The sequence below is a fragment of the Scomber scombrus genome, chromosome 19, assembly GCF_963691925.1.
Source record: "Scomber scombrus chromosome 19, fScoSco1.1, whole genome shotgun sequence".
NCBI lineage: Eukaryota > Metazoa > Chordata > Actinopteri > Scombriformes > Scombridae > Scomber > Scomber scombrus.
The window spans coordinates 8,203,135-8,222,998 of record NC_084988.1 but is presented as its reverse complement, the minus strand read 5'-3'; the positions used below and the strand labels follow the sequence as shown (position 1 = coordinate 8,222,998).

The window sequence follows — 19,864 nt, the reverse complement described above, 5'->3', positions numbered from 1 at the left end:
GTTCATAATTTTTATGGACAGGATTTCTAGGCGCAGCCAGGGCGTTGAGGGGTTCCGGTTTGGTGACCTCAGGATTGGGTCACTGCTTTTTGCAGATGATGTGGTCCTGTTGGCTTCATCAGACCGTGACCTCCAACTCTCACTGGATCGGTTCGCCGCCGAGTGTGAAGCGGCCGGGATGAGAATCAGCACATCCAATCCGAGTCCATGGTCCTCAGCCGGAAAAGGGAGGAGTGCACCCTTCGGGTCGGGGATGAGATCCTGCCCCAAGTGGAGGAGTTCAAGTACCTCGGGATCTTGTTCACGAGTGAGGGAAGGATGGAGCGGGAGATCGACAGGCGGATCGGTGCGGCGTCTGCAGTAATGCGGGCTCTGCACAGATCCGTCGTGGTGAAGAGAGAGCTGAGCCGAAAGGCGAAGCTCTCGATTTACCAGTCGATCTTCGTTCCTACCCTCACCTATGGTCATGAGCTTTGGGTAGTGACCGAAAGAACGAGATCGCGGGTACAAGCGGCCGAAATGAGCTTCCTCCGTAGGGTGGCTGGGCTCTCCCTTAGAGATAGGGTGAGAAGCTCGGCCATCCGTGAGGAGCTCGGAGTAGACCCGCTGCTCCTCCGCGTTGAGAAGAGCCAGATGAGGTGGCTCGGGCATCTAGTTAGGATGCCTCCCGGACGCCTCCCGGGTGAGGTGTTCAGGGCACGTCCCACCGGTAGGAGACCCCGGGGAAGACCCAGGACACGCTGGAGAGACTATGTCTCTCGGCTGGCCTGGGAACGCCTCGGGATCCCCCGGGAAGAGCTGGACGAAGTGGCTGGGGAGAGGGAAGTCTGGGTTTCCCTGCTTAGGCTGCTGCCCCCGCGACCCGACCCCGGATAAGCGGAAAGAAGATGGATGGATGGATAGTGGGGTCATGTTTGAACATTACCTTTAAATCATAATTAACATAATTTGTTCCTTCCTACTTCTGCCACACAGCTTTTTTTTTGTCTATGTGTATGTGCATATGTATGTGATTGTCACAGGGTGTATATATCGTTAACATTTTTATATCTTTAAACAAGTACAGTAAATAAAAATACTTCCAATGTCATCCCAAGTAACAAGTTCTCACAGAAATAGCAGAGAAGGATTGTCTCTTAAATTGATAAACTGAGTTTAACCCCTGCACACTATATGTCTGAACCACATTAACGAGTTAAGGTGCAGCTGCCCTGAAGACTCACCTTGTACATAGGGCCCCTTCTCAGGGTGCTCTCTGACTCTCAGGGAAGCTCTCTTCTTCTGCTCTCCTCCTTTCAGCAGGTCTCTGACACGCTCGTTATAGATCTCCAGAAAGCTGCAGGTACAGAAGTATAGCTTTGATATAAAGTCAAGATCGAATCATTTGATGTCCATTTTATCCATACCATCACAGACCTACATGTAGTCTCATTATACATTATGTACGTTGTTTGAATTTTGTCAATTCATCATCTGCATTTTCAACATAATCATCCTATTTTGGTACTATTGGACAATTTAAAGTACCTTGATTGTACCGTGGACCTTGTAACGATTAGTTGAATAATCGATTAGTAGATCAGGAGAAATAATCAGCGCTATATTGATCTATTAATTAGTCACTTTGCAAATAAAAAAAAGCCTTTCTTTGGTCTTAGCTCCATAAATGTGAGGAGTTGCTGCAAATGTTGTCGGGTTTTAGGCTGTTGATCAGAAGAAAAAACCCAACAAATTTGAAGATGTCGCCTTGGACTCTGATCAATAACGGGTATTTTGCTATATTTTCTGACATTTTATAAAATAAGCAATTTATCGAGAAAATAATTTTAGACAGCTAGTCCAACTAAATAACTGGGGAAAGAAAAGAGTCTTTATTATGCAAATTTCACTGTTATCATCTTCAGATTTTTAAAACACTACATTTTTCCATTAGCGTAAATGGCATGGTGAAAACAGAAAAACATCATTTCTGCTCTGTCAAATTAATATCATTTGCAATGTGTTGAGAAAGTTAACTGACATTATTGAGGAAGACCAAATCAAATCAATTTATAAATTGCATTTTGCTGCAATTTGAATTTCAGCATCAGGAAATGGCTCAGTTTCACTGATTAAAAAGAGAAAAGACAAAAACACAGAGTCAGACAAGGACACAGTACCTGATCTCTACTCTGCTCGAGTTCTGACCATCAGGAAAAGTGTCTTCAGACCTAAAGAGACCCTGTAAAGGAAGAAAGAAAGAACTGCAATTTAATTCACACTTCTCACATCTGTTAATGTTACCACATGTATTAATTACAATCCATTGACGTACCTGACAGATCCGGGGGGTCAAGCCGATGGAATCCTGGCATCATACAGAAGAAAAAGGGAAAAAAAGAAAAGAAAAAGACATTGAGTATATAGCAACATTAACTTGAAAGCTGCCATGTAGAATGTGTTGCTTTTCCCTTACAGGATGTTCACATTTGTCTGTTTGCAAACTCTCATGATCTGGGTTTAAACTTTGTGTAACATTACTTCCATTGTGTTAACACCTGAGGCTTTAACTTTCAGTTATATCTAATGCCATGCAGTGATGCCAGTTCCCACTCCACCCTTTCTCCTCACCGGTGTCCCCATCATCGTGTATGTCTTTCCAGATCCCGTTTGGCCGTAAGCAAACAGGCACACGTTGTAGCCCTCAGACGCTCCAGCCAGCACCGACACACCCAAGTCCTGGAACACCTGAGAAATTACAAACACACACGCCCTCAATCACAAATACACAAACTCAGACAGACTAAGAGATATCTGTAAGTAATTAGCTGGACCTCCCTATTTCTTCAAAATGTCTAGATATTAACCATCTGAAAGCTTATTGTAGGAAAGAAAGAATCAGTGCTCTGGTCGGCCGATAAGGTGTTAACAATGTAAGCTAACGTCCTTGATGTTAAGTGCATTGTGTTTTTACACAAGTCTAGATTTACACCGAGGTTTCACGATAACAATGCTGTGGCACCGGGCCATTGGCGGGGAGGTAATGTTGCTTCCTGCTGAGGTGTTTGGGTAAGGAGCAGGGAGGTCAGCTAATGCTCTGGGTAAACAACCTTGTAGAAGGTGCATGTGTGTATGTGAGAGAAACAAATGTGAGGGTACGAAGACTGTGAAAAATGACTGGGTCAGGAAAAATAAACCTCGACTAAAAGCTCAGCGGTGAGACGGTGGATCCGGTGGAGTCCCACTCGACACAATTAACTGAGGCCTCTTATTTTCCTTGTTTCTGTGTCTGCATCTGAGAGTCAGAGCCTGGGGATTATTAGCAAAAAGCCAAATCACAACCACTTGTTTTTGTAAGTTAAACTGGTATAAAAAGAGAAACAGTTCAACTTCTACACACATATTTCATGCTGGAAGATGCATGAAATGTGTGTGTATTAATTCATCTTTTATGTTTGCTGTAATTCAACAGTTAATCTTTGGTAGAGACTGTTTATATGAAGTAGTGTTGCCATAATAGCAAATATCTACAAAATAGAAAGAATGGAAATCTACAATGTGCAATGCAAACTTTAAATATAATTTAAATATTACTTTAAAGAAAATTTGTATATATCTCAATAATATCCAGCAACCCTTGATTTTGACTCACAGTCACATGTTAACATATCAAACAAGCACAAATGAAATCAAGTTAAAGTGTAACTGGTAAAGCTATTATCTTTAACCAACTACGTTTTTGATCAACTCATGCTTTCACTAGAAAAGAAACACAAGAAGATAAATATCCTGGAACAGGCAGGAAAAGGCTGTCTGGCTCTTCACGACGGACTTGTGCAACAATGGCACCGACATCAAACTGTGTACCACATCTAGAAACCAATTACAATCCAGTTAAACTGACTGGAAAAACCGGCGCCAGGGAAGAAACATGGACCTAACTCACTTTGAAAGCTGACAAACAGCCAGCCAGCATATTTAAACCCTTTATGTAAAAGTTACAGCTAACTTGTTCAAGTCATGTGCGGTAACACATCGCTTTGAGGGTTTTCCAGTTCACCACACAGGCGTAGAATTGCAGATATTTATCTTTATATTATTATCAAAGTTAAATATCTTCTATCTACCTTTGCATGGTGAGCAATGTGGGCGTTTACCACGTAATAATTAATATGTCAGTAATCTGTGCCCACAGTAGACTTGTTTATGAGTGTCACTGGTTTGAGGTACGGCGATGAAGATCTGGTCCATCTCCTATAATGTTATGTTTCCTTAGTCCATAACTGATAAGCAAAAAGAAACATCATCAGTTTCTGAGGACATATGGTCTCAAACAACTCCAAAAGCTCAGTCCAAAGGCAACACATACCTTGAAGGGGGGGAAGCAACCTGATCTAAACCAGATCTGAGACACACCACATTCTCCCCTCCAGAACCATAACACACCTTTGGATCAGTGAGGGGTCCCCTCCGCCAGCCCCCAGGCCCAGGACCACGGAGACTGGTGGGTAAGTACACATAGGAGAGAGGAGGAATGCTCTCAAAGCTACTGCGATCTCCGAGGATCAAACACAGGAATACTTTCAACATACCTCCCAGCGTGTGTGACTACCAACCACCGTCAGGAGGACAGAGAACCGAGAACCTGGAGCTAAGCCTGTGTATACTCTAGGCTTACAAAACGGTGGGAATAGGTTTAGGTTGGACATGGTTGAAAGCTCTTGTGAAAGGCTTCGGCCTTGTGAAAGCACCCTGAAAGGATTCCCTGATCATACGGTTGTTTTCTGAGGAGTGTGTGAATCTGTGTGTTAATATTCAAACAGCCTTGAGTTTCTGGGCGAGAAGTAAAATGTTCAGTGTGAAGTGAAGCTCACTGAGAGAGGCCAACGTCTTATCTTACCACGATGAGCAATCGATTGAGCAAAAAACAGCGAGTACGCCAACACTCAAGGTTGGGGCAGGCAGTTTTTAAAATGTAATCCAGCGCAAGAATAAAGAATAATATTATTTAAGTCAATCATATTTATGTTTACTTTTGTTATTTCACTTTGCATTATTATGTATTATTACTTATAGGGGAGGTTTTAAGATAGGCCCAGAGCGGGTTTCTACCTCACCCGCACATGTTTTATTTTACATATGTGCAAATAAACCAATAAACCAATGAAAATAGTTATTACCTGCTTGAAAAGGTTAATCAGCATTGTATGTTTGTAGAATTCGGTAAACATACATTAAAAGTACATGTTTGGATTAACATTACTCCACAATCCTAGTGCTGAAACCATCAGTCAATTAATAACACATTGAATCAGATCCATTTTTTTTATCTTAAAAGACAAAAAGTATCTAAATTGACTGGTTTGAGGCTCTCACATGTGAATAAGTGCAGCTTTTTACAGTTTTAAATCACTTTAAATAGGATTTTCTTTGTCTTGGCAAAATTGAAGGCAACTTTGGCAACTTTGAAGATGTGATTTTGACTCTTGAAACTCTAGAAAGGTTTTCTGATTATCAATAGATAAAGAAAATAATCATTAGCTGCAACCTAAGCCCTACAAGCACTTTCCTGTTCATTTGAAAAGTATTACTCAGTAGCCTAGCCAACCATGTGCAGGCAACAGCCACGTGTAACTAGTAAAAGTGCTGCCACAACAGCCGTCTCCCTCAATGACCTTATAAATCCGCCAAAAGGCACCGGGCGAGTAACATCTAACACATCATTACTCTTGTGCACAGGAATTTATTTTAACTCGTGTAATTTAAGGCTCTGAGTAAGTTATGTTTTTTTTTTTAAAACCTCGATAAAGTATCATTTGTGAGAGATATTGAGGCTACAGTCATATAAAATACACTGCAACTAATTTACAGTGTAAAACCAGAGCAGAATCTTTAGGTTATTTACATAACCCCGGTTCTCTGAGTAATATGAGTGAGATGTCTCACTATGGGATGCACGCCTCGCTGCAGCCCTCAGAAGCATTTATCTCATTACGCCAATCCTGATTGGCTGGTGAACGTGTCCGTCCGCCACAGGTAGTCCCACCTACCTTAAATAGCTCATGCGGACGGCACCACCCTCATTCAAGATAAGCACCTCTTCTCACTCGCCCAAGCAAGAAGGGTAGTCTGGTGAGACATCTCACTCATATTACTCAGAGAACCGGGGTTATGTAAATAACCTAAAGTTCTCTTTCATAATATTTCGTTCGATGTCTCACTATGGGATATGGTTGCTCCCGTATTGCCAGACAAGCTTATCGAGCGTCCACCAACCCACAGGGAAAAAGGTACTCTGTTCCAATCAGGACAGCAAAACCGCACGTGCCACGCACGGAGCGGAGACGTCCAGCATATAAAAAAACGGACAAAAGTGAGAGGCGAGGACCAACTCGCTGCAGCACAGATGTCCTGAACAGAAACTCCCCTGAATAAGGCCCAGGATGCGGCCAAGCCCCGAGTCGAGTGCGCCCGCAGACCCGCAGGTGTCTGCAAACCCTGACTCGTATAAGCCAAAGCAATCGCCTCCACGACCCAGTGGGACAGGCGCTGCTTTGTGACAGGTTTCCCCTTATGAGGATTAGCCCAGGAGACAAACAGCTGATCGCTCCTCCTGAAACCCTTAGTCCTGTCCATGTAAGTGCGCACCGCACGGACTGGACATAACGCATGTGACCGCTGCTCTCCAGGCGAGGCAGCAAAGGCCACAAGGTCAATAGGAGAACATGAGCCCACTACCTTAGGCACAAAGGCCGGGTTGGGCTTCAAAATCATCCTCACATCCCCCGGGTAAAGCTGAGTGCATGATGGATGCACCGAAAGCGCATGGATGTCACTAACCCGTTTAGCCGAAGCCAGAGCCAGTAACAACACTGTCTTGAGAGACAGGTGTTTCAAGCCTGCTCCCCCCAGCGGCTCAAAAGGAGGACCCTTGAGCCCCTCCAGAACCACAGCCAGATCCCATGGTGGCACCAGCGGTCTGGACACGGGGAGAAGCCTGCGCGCTCCCTTCATAAAACGGCAAACCAGCGGGTGCTGGCTCGCTGTTTGTTTCCCAAACCCCACGTGACAGGCGGCTATAGCTGCCAAGTACACTTTAACTGTGGAGAAGGCTTTTCGTTTGTCAATCAGGTCCTGTAAGAATGACAATATCACACCTACTGGACACTGAAAAGGAACGTGGCCATTTCTGTGACACCAGTCCTCAAACACTCTCCACTTACAGTCATACAGAGACCTAGTGGAAGAGGCTCGAGCACTTTGTATAGTGGAAATCACACGCTGTGGGAGTCCCACAGCTGACAAATTGAACCACTCAGGGGCCAAACCCACAGCGCCAGGCGTTCTGGGTGCGGGTGGAAAAACCGTCCCCCCCCCCTGTGATAACAGGTCCCTGCGCAGCGGGAGCTGCCAAGGTTGCGCGCACAGCAACCGATATATCTCCGCCAGCCAATGCATTGCAGGCCAATGCGGAGCTATCAGAATCAGCGCGTGGCCGTGGTCCCTCACTCTGGACAGAGTGGGGGGTATCAGGGCCAGGGGAGGGAACGCGTAAAGAAGCTCGTGCGGCCAGACGTGCGCTAGTGCGTCTATGCCGAGGGGAGCATCCAGGTTGCGCAGAGAGTAAAACAGCGCGCACTGCGCGTTTCCTCTTGACGCGAACAGATCCACCGCGGCCCGACCATAACGGGCCCATATCTGTTCCACAATCTCTGGGTGCAGAGTCCACTCCCCGTATACCGGCGCGCCCCTGGACAACAGGTCCGCGCCCGTGTTCAGAGCTCCCGGGACGTGCGTCGCCCTCAGGGAGAGGAGACGACCGCAGCTCCACAGGATCAGTCTGCGTGCCAGCATGTGCAACTGACGAGAGCGCAACCCCCCTTGGCGGTTGATGTACGCTACGGTCGTCGTATTGTCCGTCCTCACCAGGACATGATGGCCCATGAGAGACGGAAGGAAGTGTTTCAGGGAGAGGAACACCGCTGAAAGTTCCAGAAAATTTATGTGAGACCGCTGGAGGTCCACACTCCAGCGGCCCCTCACTGACCGGCCCTCGTGAATTCCGCCCCACCCTGTCAGGCTGGCGTCCGTAGTGACCACCTTCCTGGACAGGACAGAGCCCATGGGCACCCCGCGGGTCAGAAACGACGGGGCTCGCCAGTGGCGCAGTGCCCTGACGCACCCCGGCGTAACCAACACTCTCCGTGCGCCATGACGCACGGGATCCAGCCCGCATGAGGCCACCCAGAGCTGGAATTCCCGCATGTGGAGGCGACCGAGACGAACCACGAGAATGGCTGACGCCATCAGTCCGAGTAATCGAAGACACAATCTGAATTGAACAGATTTGCCTGGATGGAAAAGCGCGAGACATGCTCTGAAAGCTCTCACTCGCTCCGCCGAGAGGCGCGCCGTGAAAATCACCGAGTCCAGGGATAATCCCAGAAAGATTATGTCCTGTGTCGGGCACAGCATGCTCTTTTCCGCGTTTATCACAAAACCCAGGTCCAATAGGTGCCATGTGAGAATACGCGTATGCGCCATGGCCTCCTGCCTCGATTGTGCCAAAAGTAGCCAATCGTCCAGATATGTGGCCAAGCGAATGCCCTGCTGTCTCAGTGGGGCTATCGCCGCTTCCGTGCACCGGACGAACACCCTCGGGCTTAAAGACAGACCGAATGGGAGCACGCGGTACTCGTAGCACGTCCCCTGGAAAGCGAACCTCAGATACTTTCTGTGGGGAGGATATATTGGAATGTGGAAATACGCGTCTTTCAGATCGACAGAAGTGAACCAATCGTTCTGTCGCACCAGGCGCAGCAGGGATGCGTGTGTGAGCATCCTGAACTTGTATTTCCTGAGAAATTTGTTCAGAGCACGTAGATCCAGGATAGGGCGAATACCACTCCCCCCCCGTTTTGGGACCAGAAAGTACCTGGAGTAAAAACCGCTCTGACACTGTGCGGGAGGAACGACACAGATTGCTCCTTTGTTTAACAGTGAGAGGATTTCCTCTTGCAAAACACGAGCTGACTCTCCCTGAGCCTGGGAGTGTATTATGCCGGCGAATCGAGGGGGAACAGCGGCAAACTGCAGCCTGTAACCCCTCAAAATCGTCTTCAACACCCAGGGCGAAGCTGCCAGCGCAGCCCACCTCTGCCACCTGCGGCAGAGAGGTGAGACGCGCTGCAGCTCTTCCACCATGAGAGGTCCCAACCGCGGTGCGGTGGCGCCCTCTCGTGGTGGAAAACTGACATGGCCTCTGGGCGGTGCTGTGCACTTTGGCCCGGGAGGACAACGCAGTGACGGGGACCTCACTGCCCTCACCCCGGGAAAAGCCGCAGCTTTCCCCGGGGGTGGGACAGCAGGTGCCGCCACCGCGCTGTTTATTTTTATAGTTTTGGCTTTTATTAGCTGCGCCCTCGGCACTTGGCCCGGATGCGACAGCGGGACACATTTTATTTTCTTTATGAAAACTTGTGTGTGTGTGCGTGCTTGTGGACATGGGAGAGGGGCAACCGCTGAACCCTCTGCCGTCAGATGTCCGTCTCTCCCGGTCTGCTCTGGCACGGTCCGTGGCAGCTGGGAGATGGGGGCGTGGGGGGCCCCGGAGTGCACGCTCGGAAGCCAAACAGGTGGAGCTGGAGAACAGGGAACTTCCAGCTGCATCACCGGTGACGAGAGGGGCGGTCAGGCCGCTCTCTTTTTCTTCCTGGCCTGGTGGCTGGTAGCTTGCGCGGGCTGTGCCGGCGGAGCTGTAGCTGGGGCCGAGGGCTTCTTGAACCAGCCGGGCCGACCGGGCACGGGCGGCGGGGCGGGCTGAGGCTTCGGATGTTTCGGTATTTTGAACTGCGAAACCCGGGAAGCAGCCTGCGCGAATGATTTACGCTGCGCAGGTGGAGAGGGAGCTGGGGGCTTACGAGGGAGGCAGAGCTTGAGAGCTTCGTCTTCCTTCTTTTTGGCTTCACACCGTTGTTGCATCGATGCTAGGGCGGAACCAAAAATCCCCTCCGGGACAATGGGCATGTCCAGGACGTCGTCCTTCTCTCTGTCTGACAGGCTGGCGAGGTTGAGCCACCGCGCTCGCTCCTGCAGAACCATGGTCCCCATCGCTCTACCCGTGGCCTGGACCGCGCAGCGTTGGACACGGAGACACAGGTCGGTGATGACCGGTATCTCCTCCCACGCAGCTGAGTCCTGAGTTTGCACAACATCCTCGCACAACTCAGCCTGGTAAGCCGTGAGCAGCGAGAGGACATTGAGCGCTCTGGCCGAGAGCGCCACCGCCTTGTACGCTTTCTCAGTCAGGGCTGACTGAAAACGGTCGGACTTGGACGGCAGGCTGGGGCTCCGGGAGGACACCGCTGACAGCTGGGGGTGAAGGTGAGCTGCAACAAGTGGCTCCATCGGAGGCATGCGGAGCAGACCCAGGCTCTCCATCGCCTCACAGTCGAGGGACGAGGCCCCGGGAACCGGGCTCCGGCTGCTGTAGGGGCGGTCTCTCCATGAGCGCGCCACCTCCTCCAGCAGCTCCGGGAAGACGGGGAGAAGTTGCTTCGTCGCGCTCTTGGCCAAGGGCAATTTCTTCCCCTCGTAGCGTGATCTGGTGATCTCAGCCACGACAGCGGGCCAGGGGATGCCCAGCCGGGCAGCTGCGCGTTTGCACACGTCGAGCATGTCCGAGCTGGGGGAGGGAGAAGCTGGTGTGCTACTCCCGTCTCCATCCCGAGAGTCGACGGAAGCCGCGGGCTTTGCAGCCCGAGCCGGTGTGATGAAGATGTCATCCTCTTCTTCATCCTCTGATATGAGGAGATCCAAGGCGCCATCATCATCTTCCCCATAGTCCAAATCCAGGACGTCTTCCTCCAGCGGGGGAACCGCGGCTAGCTCGAGCTGGGAGCCCCAGCTGGCGCTAGCCTCCGGTGTCGCCACCGCAGCGACCCCCACCTCCTCTCCGCCCTCGACGGCGGCGCCGTCGGAAGAGAGATAGGGGTCATGTCCAGACAGGCTAGCCTGGCGGGCTAGTCGTCTGCGGAGACTCTTGATGGTGAACACCGCACAGTGTTGACACGAGCCGGGGACCTCGATAGCCGCCCGGGCGTGTTCCAGCCCAAGACAGCACGAGCAGACCTGGTGTGGATCCATGCTCGATATCTTATTCCCGCAGCGACAGAGTCTGGCTCCGGAGTCTCCGTGCCCTCTGGTGTGAGGGGTTTTAGCCTCCATTCCGTGCGAGCTGGTGTGCAGGCAGGGAGCCGAGGCAGTTAGCTGGTGTGCTAACCGTGAAGAAGCCGAGAATTAGCTGGTGTGCTAATGCCCGGTGCTCGAGTAGCCGTGGTGGGGCGTCGAGAGCAGTGCTGACCAAGCCGTGGAGGGCAGGAAAGCACTGAGTTCGATCTGGTGTGACCGACGAAGCAGAAAAAATGTCCTAAGCTAGTAGCGCCCAGCGACAGAAGCTAAATAAGATCCGTCTATGGACAGTTAAGCTAGCTAGCTCTGGACGCGAGATATGCTCCGAGTGAGAAGAGGTGTTTGAATGAGGGTGGTGCCGTCCGCATGAGCTATTTAAGGTAGGTGGGACTACCTGTGGCGGACGGACACGTTCACCAGCCAATCAGGATTGGCGTAATGAGATAAATGCTTCTGAGGGCTGCAGCGAGGCGTGCATCCCATAGTGAGACATCGAACGAAATATTATGAAAGAGAACTACTTTTTCATTTTATATCAATAAATAAGTTGAAAATGTGAACGCTTGATGTAACTTTTGCTTGATAAATGACACTAAATGTTAAAAAAAATGTGTGTGTAGCCCACTGAAGTCCAGACCACCAAGCGTTGCCCCCTGCCTCTCGACTGAATGGAAGCTTAAACACGAAGACAAAAAGCAGCGCCGCCCCTGTCCTGTCCTCATCCTACCATTCAAAAAAACAGACAGACACCCTCAAACAGAGAGAATCAATTCAGCCCTTGTTAAAGTTGACCCTCTTAAATTCACTCTATGGGGGCTACAACAAGACTGAGGGTCCCTCCAGGCTGAGCACAAAGAGCAGGAACTTCTTTAACTCTCTGCTTCTTCTCTGAACTTGACCGTCTCCTCCTCTCTGCACACTATTGCTATTGTTGACTCTTGTTTCTATCATTTTAATCCTGTTTCTTTTTATTTAGCGTCTGGAAAAAATACTTTAAATGACTTCTGAACAAAACCACGAGGGAAAGCATAAACTTAATCCAACCTCTTGAGAGAGAATTAAAGCCGTGTGTATGATTTTGTCTAGACGGGCATAAAAAAAACACACAATCCTGTTGTTTGTCATCACTGTCACACCAAATTAAAATCAGTAGATTGTCATTTGTGCCATTGTACTCTGGCTGCTTAAATGGACACAATGACCCCTCTCTCTCCACAGCCTAGTTCAGTTTGCGGCACACTGCATCATCGGGAGGTATTTTTAGGTGAACAAAGCAGGTGAGGTAAGAGGCAAGTTGCATTGTGGGGATGGAAATGGACTCCAGAATCAAACACAAAAAAACCCAGCCAGGAGTTAAAGTGACAAAGCGAGAGCCAAAGCAAGCGTGCAGGCTGCTCAGTCGCCTCAAAACACTCCTGGGACAGACTGAACGCCTCCATTAGCAGGAAGGCTGCACGTGTGTGTGTGTCTGTGTGTGTGTGTCTGTGTTTTTCTGACCAGTAAAGGGACTTAGAGGAAGCAGCATCCAAAACAAGGACAAAAGCCTCGGAGTTTGCTTCCCCTTTTTGAGGAAAATAAATCTGCAAACAATCCAACAATGAAGGAGGAAAAGCAGAATATAGATTTCATTCTTGTGCAAGGAAAATGCAGGTCAGGTTCATCAAGTCAAAACAGAGGGGAAGGAAGGAAGGAAGGAAGAAGAAAACAAGGGTTTTGGAGTGGCGGAAAATGATCCAGATGTAGCAAAATGAGAAAGAAGAAAAGGAAAAGGAGGGTTTTTTTGGTTAGAATCCTTTACATATACATGATTTTGCAGGTTAACACCATCAAATCAAATCCATTCACCATACATTTCTGCAAGGCACAATGAAAGGATGTTTCTCTGGGATCAAAGTGCAAGGAGACGTAACCTAAGTTACACTAAAAGCACAGACAATACAACAACAGAAGAATAAATATGAAAGTTAAATAAAGTCACAGGGGTAAAAAAAAGTGCAAATTTAAATGTGCAATTTCAGAATATGTTGTTGCTACAGCTGATAACACCGAAATGGAGCTATTGTTCAGCTGTCTGCACATTGAGATGATCCACGAGGGGCCGCTGCATCTGCATGCGCTGCCACCTTGCAAAGCCTTCCAGAGGTGGGTCATTTTCACATCAGGTCACAGGTTACGGTGACGTTTCATCCACACATGCAGAGACGCATTAAGATATTCTGCTGCAGAAGAATCTTGACTATTGCCCCACTATCTCCTAAAAAAATACATGACCTGACTTATGTTAAGATCGACTTTTTATGCAAAGCGATGTCAGGAGAGGGAGCAGGTTAGAGTACACACGGCTTTAAATCAATACAGCCACATGACATGCATGACAAGCCATCTTCAAACCGTGCAGTGACACAGAGATGCTATCTAGGAAAATCCCACTTTGGCAACAGATTTGAAAACTGAAGTAGAAACGTCATGCGTGTGTCAGACCTAAGTTGGACCAGACCTCTCTGAGGAAAATGAGGTCGCCTGAAAAACAAGGAACCAGTTAGATTTCATGCCAGAGATCTGGATCATGATAAAACACTACGTTTCATGTTTGTTTTGAAACATGGTAAATACTTTTTTTCCCCCTTCCCTGGTTTGCGGCATGGTAGCACATACTGTAAATAGTGTAGGAAAGGCGGTATCAAAAAAAGGAAAAAGAAAAAGGGAGGGGAAAATGTTGACAAAGAGTGGCAATCAAAAAGAGAACGACAGATGATATATACAAGCTGACAAGGGTGAAAAAGTAGTAATGGTGTAATGCCTGTGTAATGAGTTAAGTCCTGTAATCACTGGCTGTGGAAAACACCAGTTGCTGGTATAGTTTTATGTGGCCTGCTTTACGCTAAACCCTGGAGAAGTATTTATGTGTAGCATGTGTGCGTGTGTGAGTGTGTGTGTGTAAATGTGTAAGATGTCGTCAAGGGTGATGGCAGTAAGCCAGCCGAGCAAAGGGAAGCTCTTAGCCACATTTAAAAACTTGAATTTCTCATTGCTTTTGCCAGGTTTGACGCAACCAGCTGCACTGAGATTAATTTTCCCTTCATGACTGCCCTCACTGGAAAGACGTCTCTGAGCTCGATGCAAAACACACAAAATTGCAAACGAAAAGAGAGAAAGTGCAAAAAGAGATGTTTAATACAACTCGTATTAATACATTTCCATCACTTATTCTCCAAGTCTAGGGCTGGACAGCTGCAGAAGAAGCGAGGGAGGGTTAGCTCGGTTCCCGTCCCACGCTTTCCAACTGGGTTACAAAAACACAACAGCTGGGCCGTGAGCTAAAAGCTAAATGCTTTTGTTTACACACAGGAAAGAAAATGTCACTAGAGATCAATGTCCTGGCTCTTCACAAGGAATATTATTTGAAGAGAGGGAGAAATATGAAGGAGAAGAAGATGGTAAAGGGAGAGAGGGAGGACAGATAAAGACACAGCAAAGGAAGAAACAGAGAGGAAGCTGTTTGGCCGCAGTTCAACAACGCTCTCGTTTGTCACACTCGGACAGAATTTGTAGGTCAAATTAGCATCGAGGGGCAGAGAGGCTGCAAAAGGAGGGAGGGATGGAGAGAGGGAGGGAGAGACAGAGCTGTCCAGGCCAAACAGATAGGCTGCTCTTCATTACGTGGACTTGCCGACACATGGGAATGAAGGACAGCAAGGAAAAAAGAGTTTAAAAAAAAAGGGGAAGCAGAGGACAGGAAGGTGGAAAAAAGGCGGCAGCGTTTTCCATTTTCAGCACACACTCTTGTTGCAGCTGACACTGTGGCAAGAGCTAGACTTAAAATAAATAAATAAATAAATAAAAGCGTATCTGGAGAGAGTTTGGGAATTTGCTGCTGCTCCTCCCCCAATCTGTGTTAAAGGGGTCAAAGCACAACACACTGTGGTGGAGTGGAGCTGCATGCCACACTCTTCATGGTAGGTTAGAAATGACTCCAGACTGATGGGAGCCTGGTGTGATACCTTTAGGGTACAGTGGTACAGAGGTCTGCTTCACTGGGGAGTCTGGCATGAACTCTACTATTAATCTAAAGTGATTGAAAAGATTCAAGTCTTCAGATAAGATGAGTGCTAAATATATTTTGACATTGTGATGATAGGATCATGTGATTATACAAGGATTTAGCCAACTTTTTGACCTGTCTGACTGAATTTATTATAATCTATTTTGTGTTGTGTGTCTTTCCAAAGCAATACGATTTCACCACCAAGCTGAAACTGCTTTAATCTGCATCTGGAAGTGAATTAAATTGACAATAACAGACATGAATGGATTAGAGAGACCCATAAAACAGCCACAAAAAAGTGATCAGGGCATTCCTACATTAATTGAGCAATTTAAATTTCCTTAGTGAAGGTTTAGAAGCTTAAATAAAAGGCTCTTAGACCCCTTATAGGCTTGTTCGGTGTGATAATCCATCCATGAAAACAGGAACACGTGCCCTTTGTCACCCAAAACCATTCCATTTGTTCATTGGCTGATAGTCACACTGTTTAAATGTCCCTGAAATCAGTGGACATGGTTTGCCAATATCAAAACAAACTGAAAAAACATCCCTGGCAGAAAAAATGATTTGATCAATAAATTCTAAAAAATAAAAAAAAAGGACGAGCATTACCATTAGTGTCATTTTTGACCCTGAGTTAAATCACTACTTCTCATATTAAAATCTCATAGCAGAATTAGGGAGATAAATCAGGACAACACCCGTACATATGAACACAAACAGAGACTGAGCAGACTGATACGCTGCTAAAATACAGTGTACAGTATGTCGACCATGGATGTGAAGAATCTTTTTTTCTTCTGTGGTTTCAACATTTTTGTTATGAATTACAGCACAGTCCTGATATCACACCCATCTGCAAGTAGTTATAGTGGAAATGTATTTTGCAATGACGCAATAAAAATGTTTAAAACTGCTGATACCATACAACCAAGCAATAAATACATATATATTTTAACTGCAGCACAACTAACTACATTACATTTTTACTATATAAGAAGTAAAGAACCATAAATCCAATAACACACCTTATCTCTACCTTATCTAATGCATGAGTTGGATCCTTGCCAGTCAGTAAACTAATGATTCAATTTTGGCACTAATTAAAAAATGTACAATTATAGTGATGGAGTGCAAGCTTTGCTTCTAATGTGCGTCTATCAAACTTAAGTCGCTCTCGAAACAGTTCCTCTCATCCTCCGTCTTCGCTGATAGAAAGCATTAAGTTCATACATAAATCACAGGTGCTTTCCTGTATCCACATGGCCTCGATATCGTATATCTTTGTTGACAGCATGGGGCTTATTTGGTGTCCTGTTTGTAGATAATTTGAAGCAGGCTGAACTGGACTTTTGGCTTCGGGTGCAGCCATATGTGAGGGGGAGTAAACGCTCACATGTCTGTGTGGATTCTTGCTATAACACAGAGAAACCATTCTTCCCCCCAAATCTGCAGCACCACTGACACACAGACCTAGAAACTGCGAGCATAATCAAATCACGCACTGCATCGACAGAGAGACAGAAGAGGAGGAGGAGGAGAAAACAGAGGGAGAGGAGGAGGAGGAAAAACCCCAGCATGCAGACTCCATTTGCCAATAAAAAAACAGCATTGTGCTCAGAGCCGAAATCTCAGCAGTGACGTCTTTGCACTGAAATTTAACTGCGAAAAACTACTTATTGAGGCAGCTGGGAGTTTGGCAGGCAAGAGATGGGGGATGCAGGGGCAAAGTGGACCCCCTGCCCATTTCCCCTCCACCTCCGCTTACTCCTCCACCCGTGGAATTCACATTCCCACTTTCTCCCAGTCTCTTAATTAGTTTCTCTTGACATTCCCCAGTCTCTCTATGCAAACTCATAATATTGTGTTAATCTTGTGCTAATAGGCTGGGATGCTATTTATTAGCCAGATATGTTAACCCAAAACAAAGTCAGCCTTCAGACAAATAGTCTCAACTCTCTCCTGCAACAGCTGGCACCTATTATAGATTATGTTTCTCTTCCAAAGTCCTACCTCTGTCCACCTGGCAGAGCCTTTCTTCTCTGCTCAACCTTCTTCTAGAAACAGTTTTTCATGCAAAGATACAACTTGTCTTTCCATGTGGGGAGCTGTCAGCGGTAAGAAACCCCCCACAAGTATCTGGTGTAAACTATCAGTGATGCATGGACATGTAGACAGTGCAGAGAGCAGGCGTGAGGAGGGGGGGCACAGGCCAGTCACTGACAGGCTTTGGGTGTGGTGGGATAACGTAAGACTGGAAAAGCATGAGTTAACATCCAGCAGTTTCCCCTTGTCTCATCTCCCCAGCCCCCCCACACACAGGCTCAGATAGTCTCATGGGGACTACAGAGTAAGAAGAATTTAGAGCAAGTCCCTATTCCTGCTCTAAAAAAAAAAGTAAAAGCATGCTAAAATGTATTTTGAGAATAGAAACCATGAGAAAGTATCAGCATCAACTCGTTAAGTTGGAGACTGTTTAAAATAAATGTGGTTGGAAACTAAATCCATAACCTCGCTTTAGAGAAATTACCATAATATACCGCCACTGAGTGAAATGAGGCGACACAGCAGCGTGGGAAATAAACACTAAGCTCCAACACTGTTGCAAAGTTTCAGTTGTTTAACAAATCTGCCTATCCAAAACAGCCACTTACACAGACTCTTATTGTTCTCAAAAGCAATCTGTCTGGTAAAATAGTTAAAGTGGCTCTTAAATTATTGAGTCCACCTGCCGCTCTGCTCCATTAGTCTTGCTTCCTACCCTGCAACACAAACATAACAGTACGCCATATTAAGGAGTATTTTCTGCTCTTTAGATCAGGCGCTGTCTCTTTAGATCCACCAGAGAAAGATTCAAATATTTTTCAACTGATGCGTGATAAGTGAAGGGCTGACGTGGTCATCCTAGCAGATTCTTTGTTAAGAGGCCGGGAAAAGAGGTCAGATTTTTTTAAAAACAGCGGATCTGTCCTTCGCTGGTGTCCTTTCGCCCACCCCGGGTCAACAGAGGAATGTCTTGTGGCAACCAGGCCACTGTGACTGGACACAATTCTGCTGAGGACTGAAGCAGCCAGAGCCAGAGAGAGAGAGAAAGAGAAAAAAAAAAAAGAGGAGAGAGGAAGAAGTGCTGTGTTGTCTGTTGCTCTGTGCTGTGTGTAGGCCGTCATCACAGCCATGTCTTTCTTGAACACATACAAAGACAGCTCTGACACGAGGAGAGACAGGCAGAGGGAAGGAGGGAACCCCCAGTGGATAGAGGATAGAGAAAAGTGGACTAACTGTAAATTAAAGGGTGCAGTTATTGTGTTGAACAATAAAAGATTAATTGGAATACAAACTCATAAGTACAAATTGTATTTCACTCTAAATGAACATGTTTTTTTAGGCAGATTTCCTGTAATGGAATCAGGCACCACTTCCTCTCGATGGCGAGCTCTTCTCAGATTCCAGCAACACCCTCCAATCACAGCAACACAAAAGATATCTAATCACCCAATCGCAGCCACAACATGAAAAGTAAGCAGACTCAAGCCATGCCATGTTTGAAGCAAAGAGGCTTCTGGGTAACAGATGGAGTCGATATCATATCCCTAGAGTGGCCATCTGTGTAGAAAAAAATCAAAAAAACGTACACACAACACACACGCCCGTCGTGTTGTGGTTAGTCTACGAGGAGAGCATTTCCTCTGGATTCTTTTCTTGGTACGGAGATTGTGTTTGCCCAGTGTCAACTTGTGGCCGGCGTCTGCATCACGCATGCACACACAAACACAGTCTCCACCCACACGAGGGCAGAGGGAGCACGGCGTCAAAAAAAAAAGGTAGCTCCCATGTGCAAATGTGTCAAACCAGCTACTAGAAAAAGCTAGTAGCAAAATAGTCACATGTTCATCTATTACAAAAAGGACATAACACTGACTAATTCAACTGACATGTGTAAACAGATCTTTCTCTTTAGGGCAATCCAAATATGGTGATTTGTTACTCGAGGAGAACCATCTGTTTGTGCCGGCTCTCCTATCTCAATCTCGTGTATATCTGTGACAGAAATCTGTCAAAGAACTGTTTGTTTTTGCTAAATTTCCACTGAGCCACAAGTTTGAAGTACAGTAGGGCTTTGAACGATACAGGGTTTGAGGCTGAGTACTGGATGTAAATGGGTCAGTGAGTGAGTTGGCTGGATGAGCAATTCAAATGTATATTTTTGTGTTGGTTTGTTGGTACCAAAAGTAAAACTGAATGCTTCTGAAAATGTCAAATGGTGTAACTACAAAAGAATGATATATATTAAATATTTTATCCACCTGCAGTGTATTTAAGTGTACTTACACAAAAAATTACTTGTTATAAATGGTTCCTGATTCACATGATTCCCCAGATGCAACCCCCTCTAATATATTCTCTCAAAATGGATTAAAAGCAGAAATGTTATGCTGGGTCCACAAAAAAAGAATGTGTGCAAGTTATTCATAGGTTTATTTTCAAATTTTAACCACTTTAAATTTGACTAAAACATATGGACATTGACCCAAACTCTGATTTTATAACATACTGTGGAGACCTTCTTCAGCTTAAAGTGGGGATATGATGAGAGTACATGTTCTACGGTGAGCAAACCATGTTAAAGACCTATCATTTGAATACTGTCTT

The 19,864-nt window shown here is 46.6% G+C and overlaps 1 protein-coding gene across 1 annotated transcript in view; it reads right to left on the bottom strand.

Moving 5' to 3' along the window:
* Positions 1–19,864, bottom strand: part of LOC134001275 (stAR-related lipid transfer protein 9-like) — a 40,150-nt gene that overhangs the window by 11,266 nt on the left and 9,020 nt on the right. The window contains exons 4-7 of the mRNA XM_062440843.1: positions 2,611–2,727; positions 2,315–2,347; positions 2,160–2,221; positions 1,224–1,336 (exon numbers count right to left, since the gene is read on the bottom strand). Of these exons, the coding sequence (XP_062296827.1) occupies positions 1,224–1,336; positions 2,160–2,221; positions 2,315–2,347; positions 2,611–2,727 (325 nt within the window). The remainder of the gene's footprint in view (positions 1–1,223; positions 1,337–2,159; positions 2,222–2,314; positions 2,348–2,610; positions 2,728–19,864) is intronic.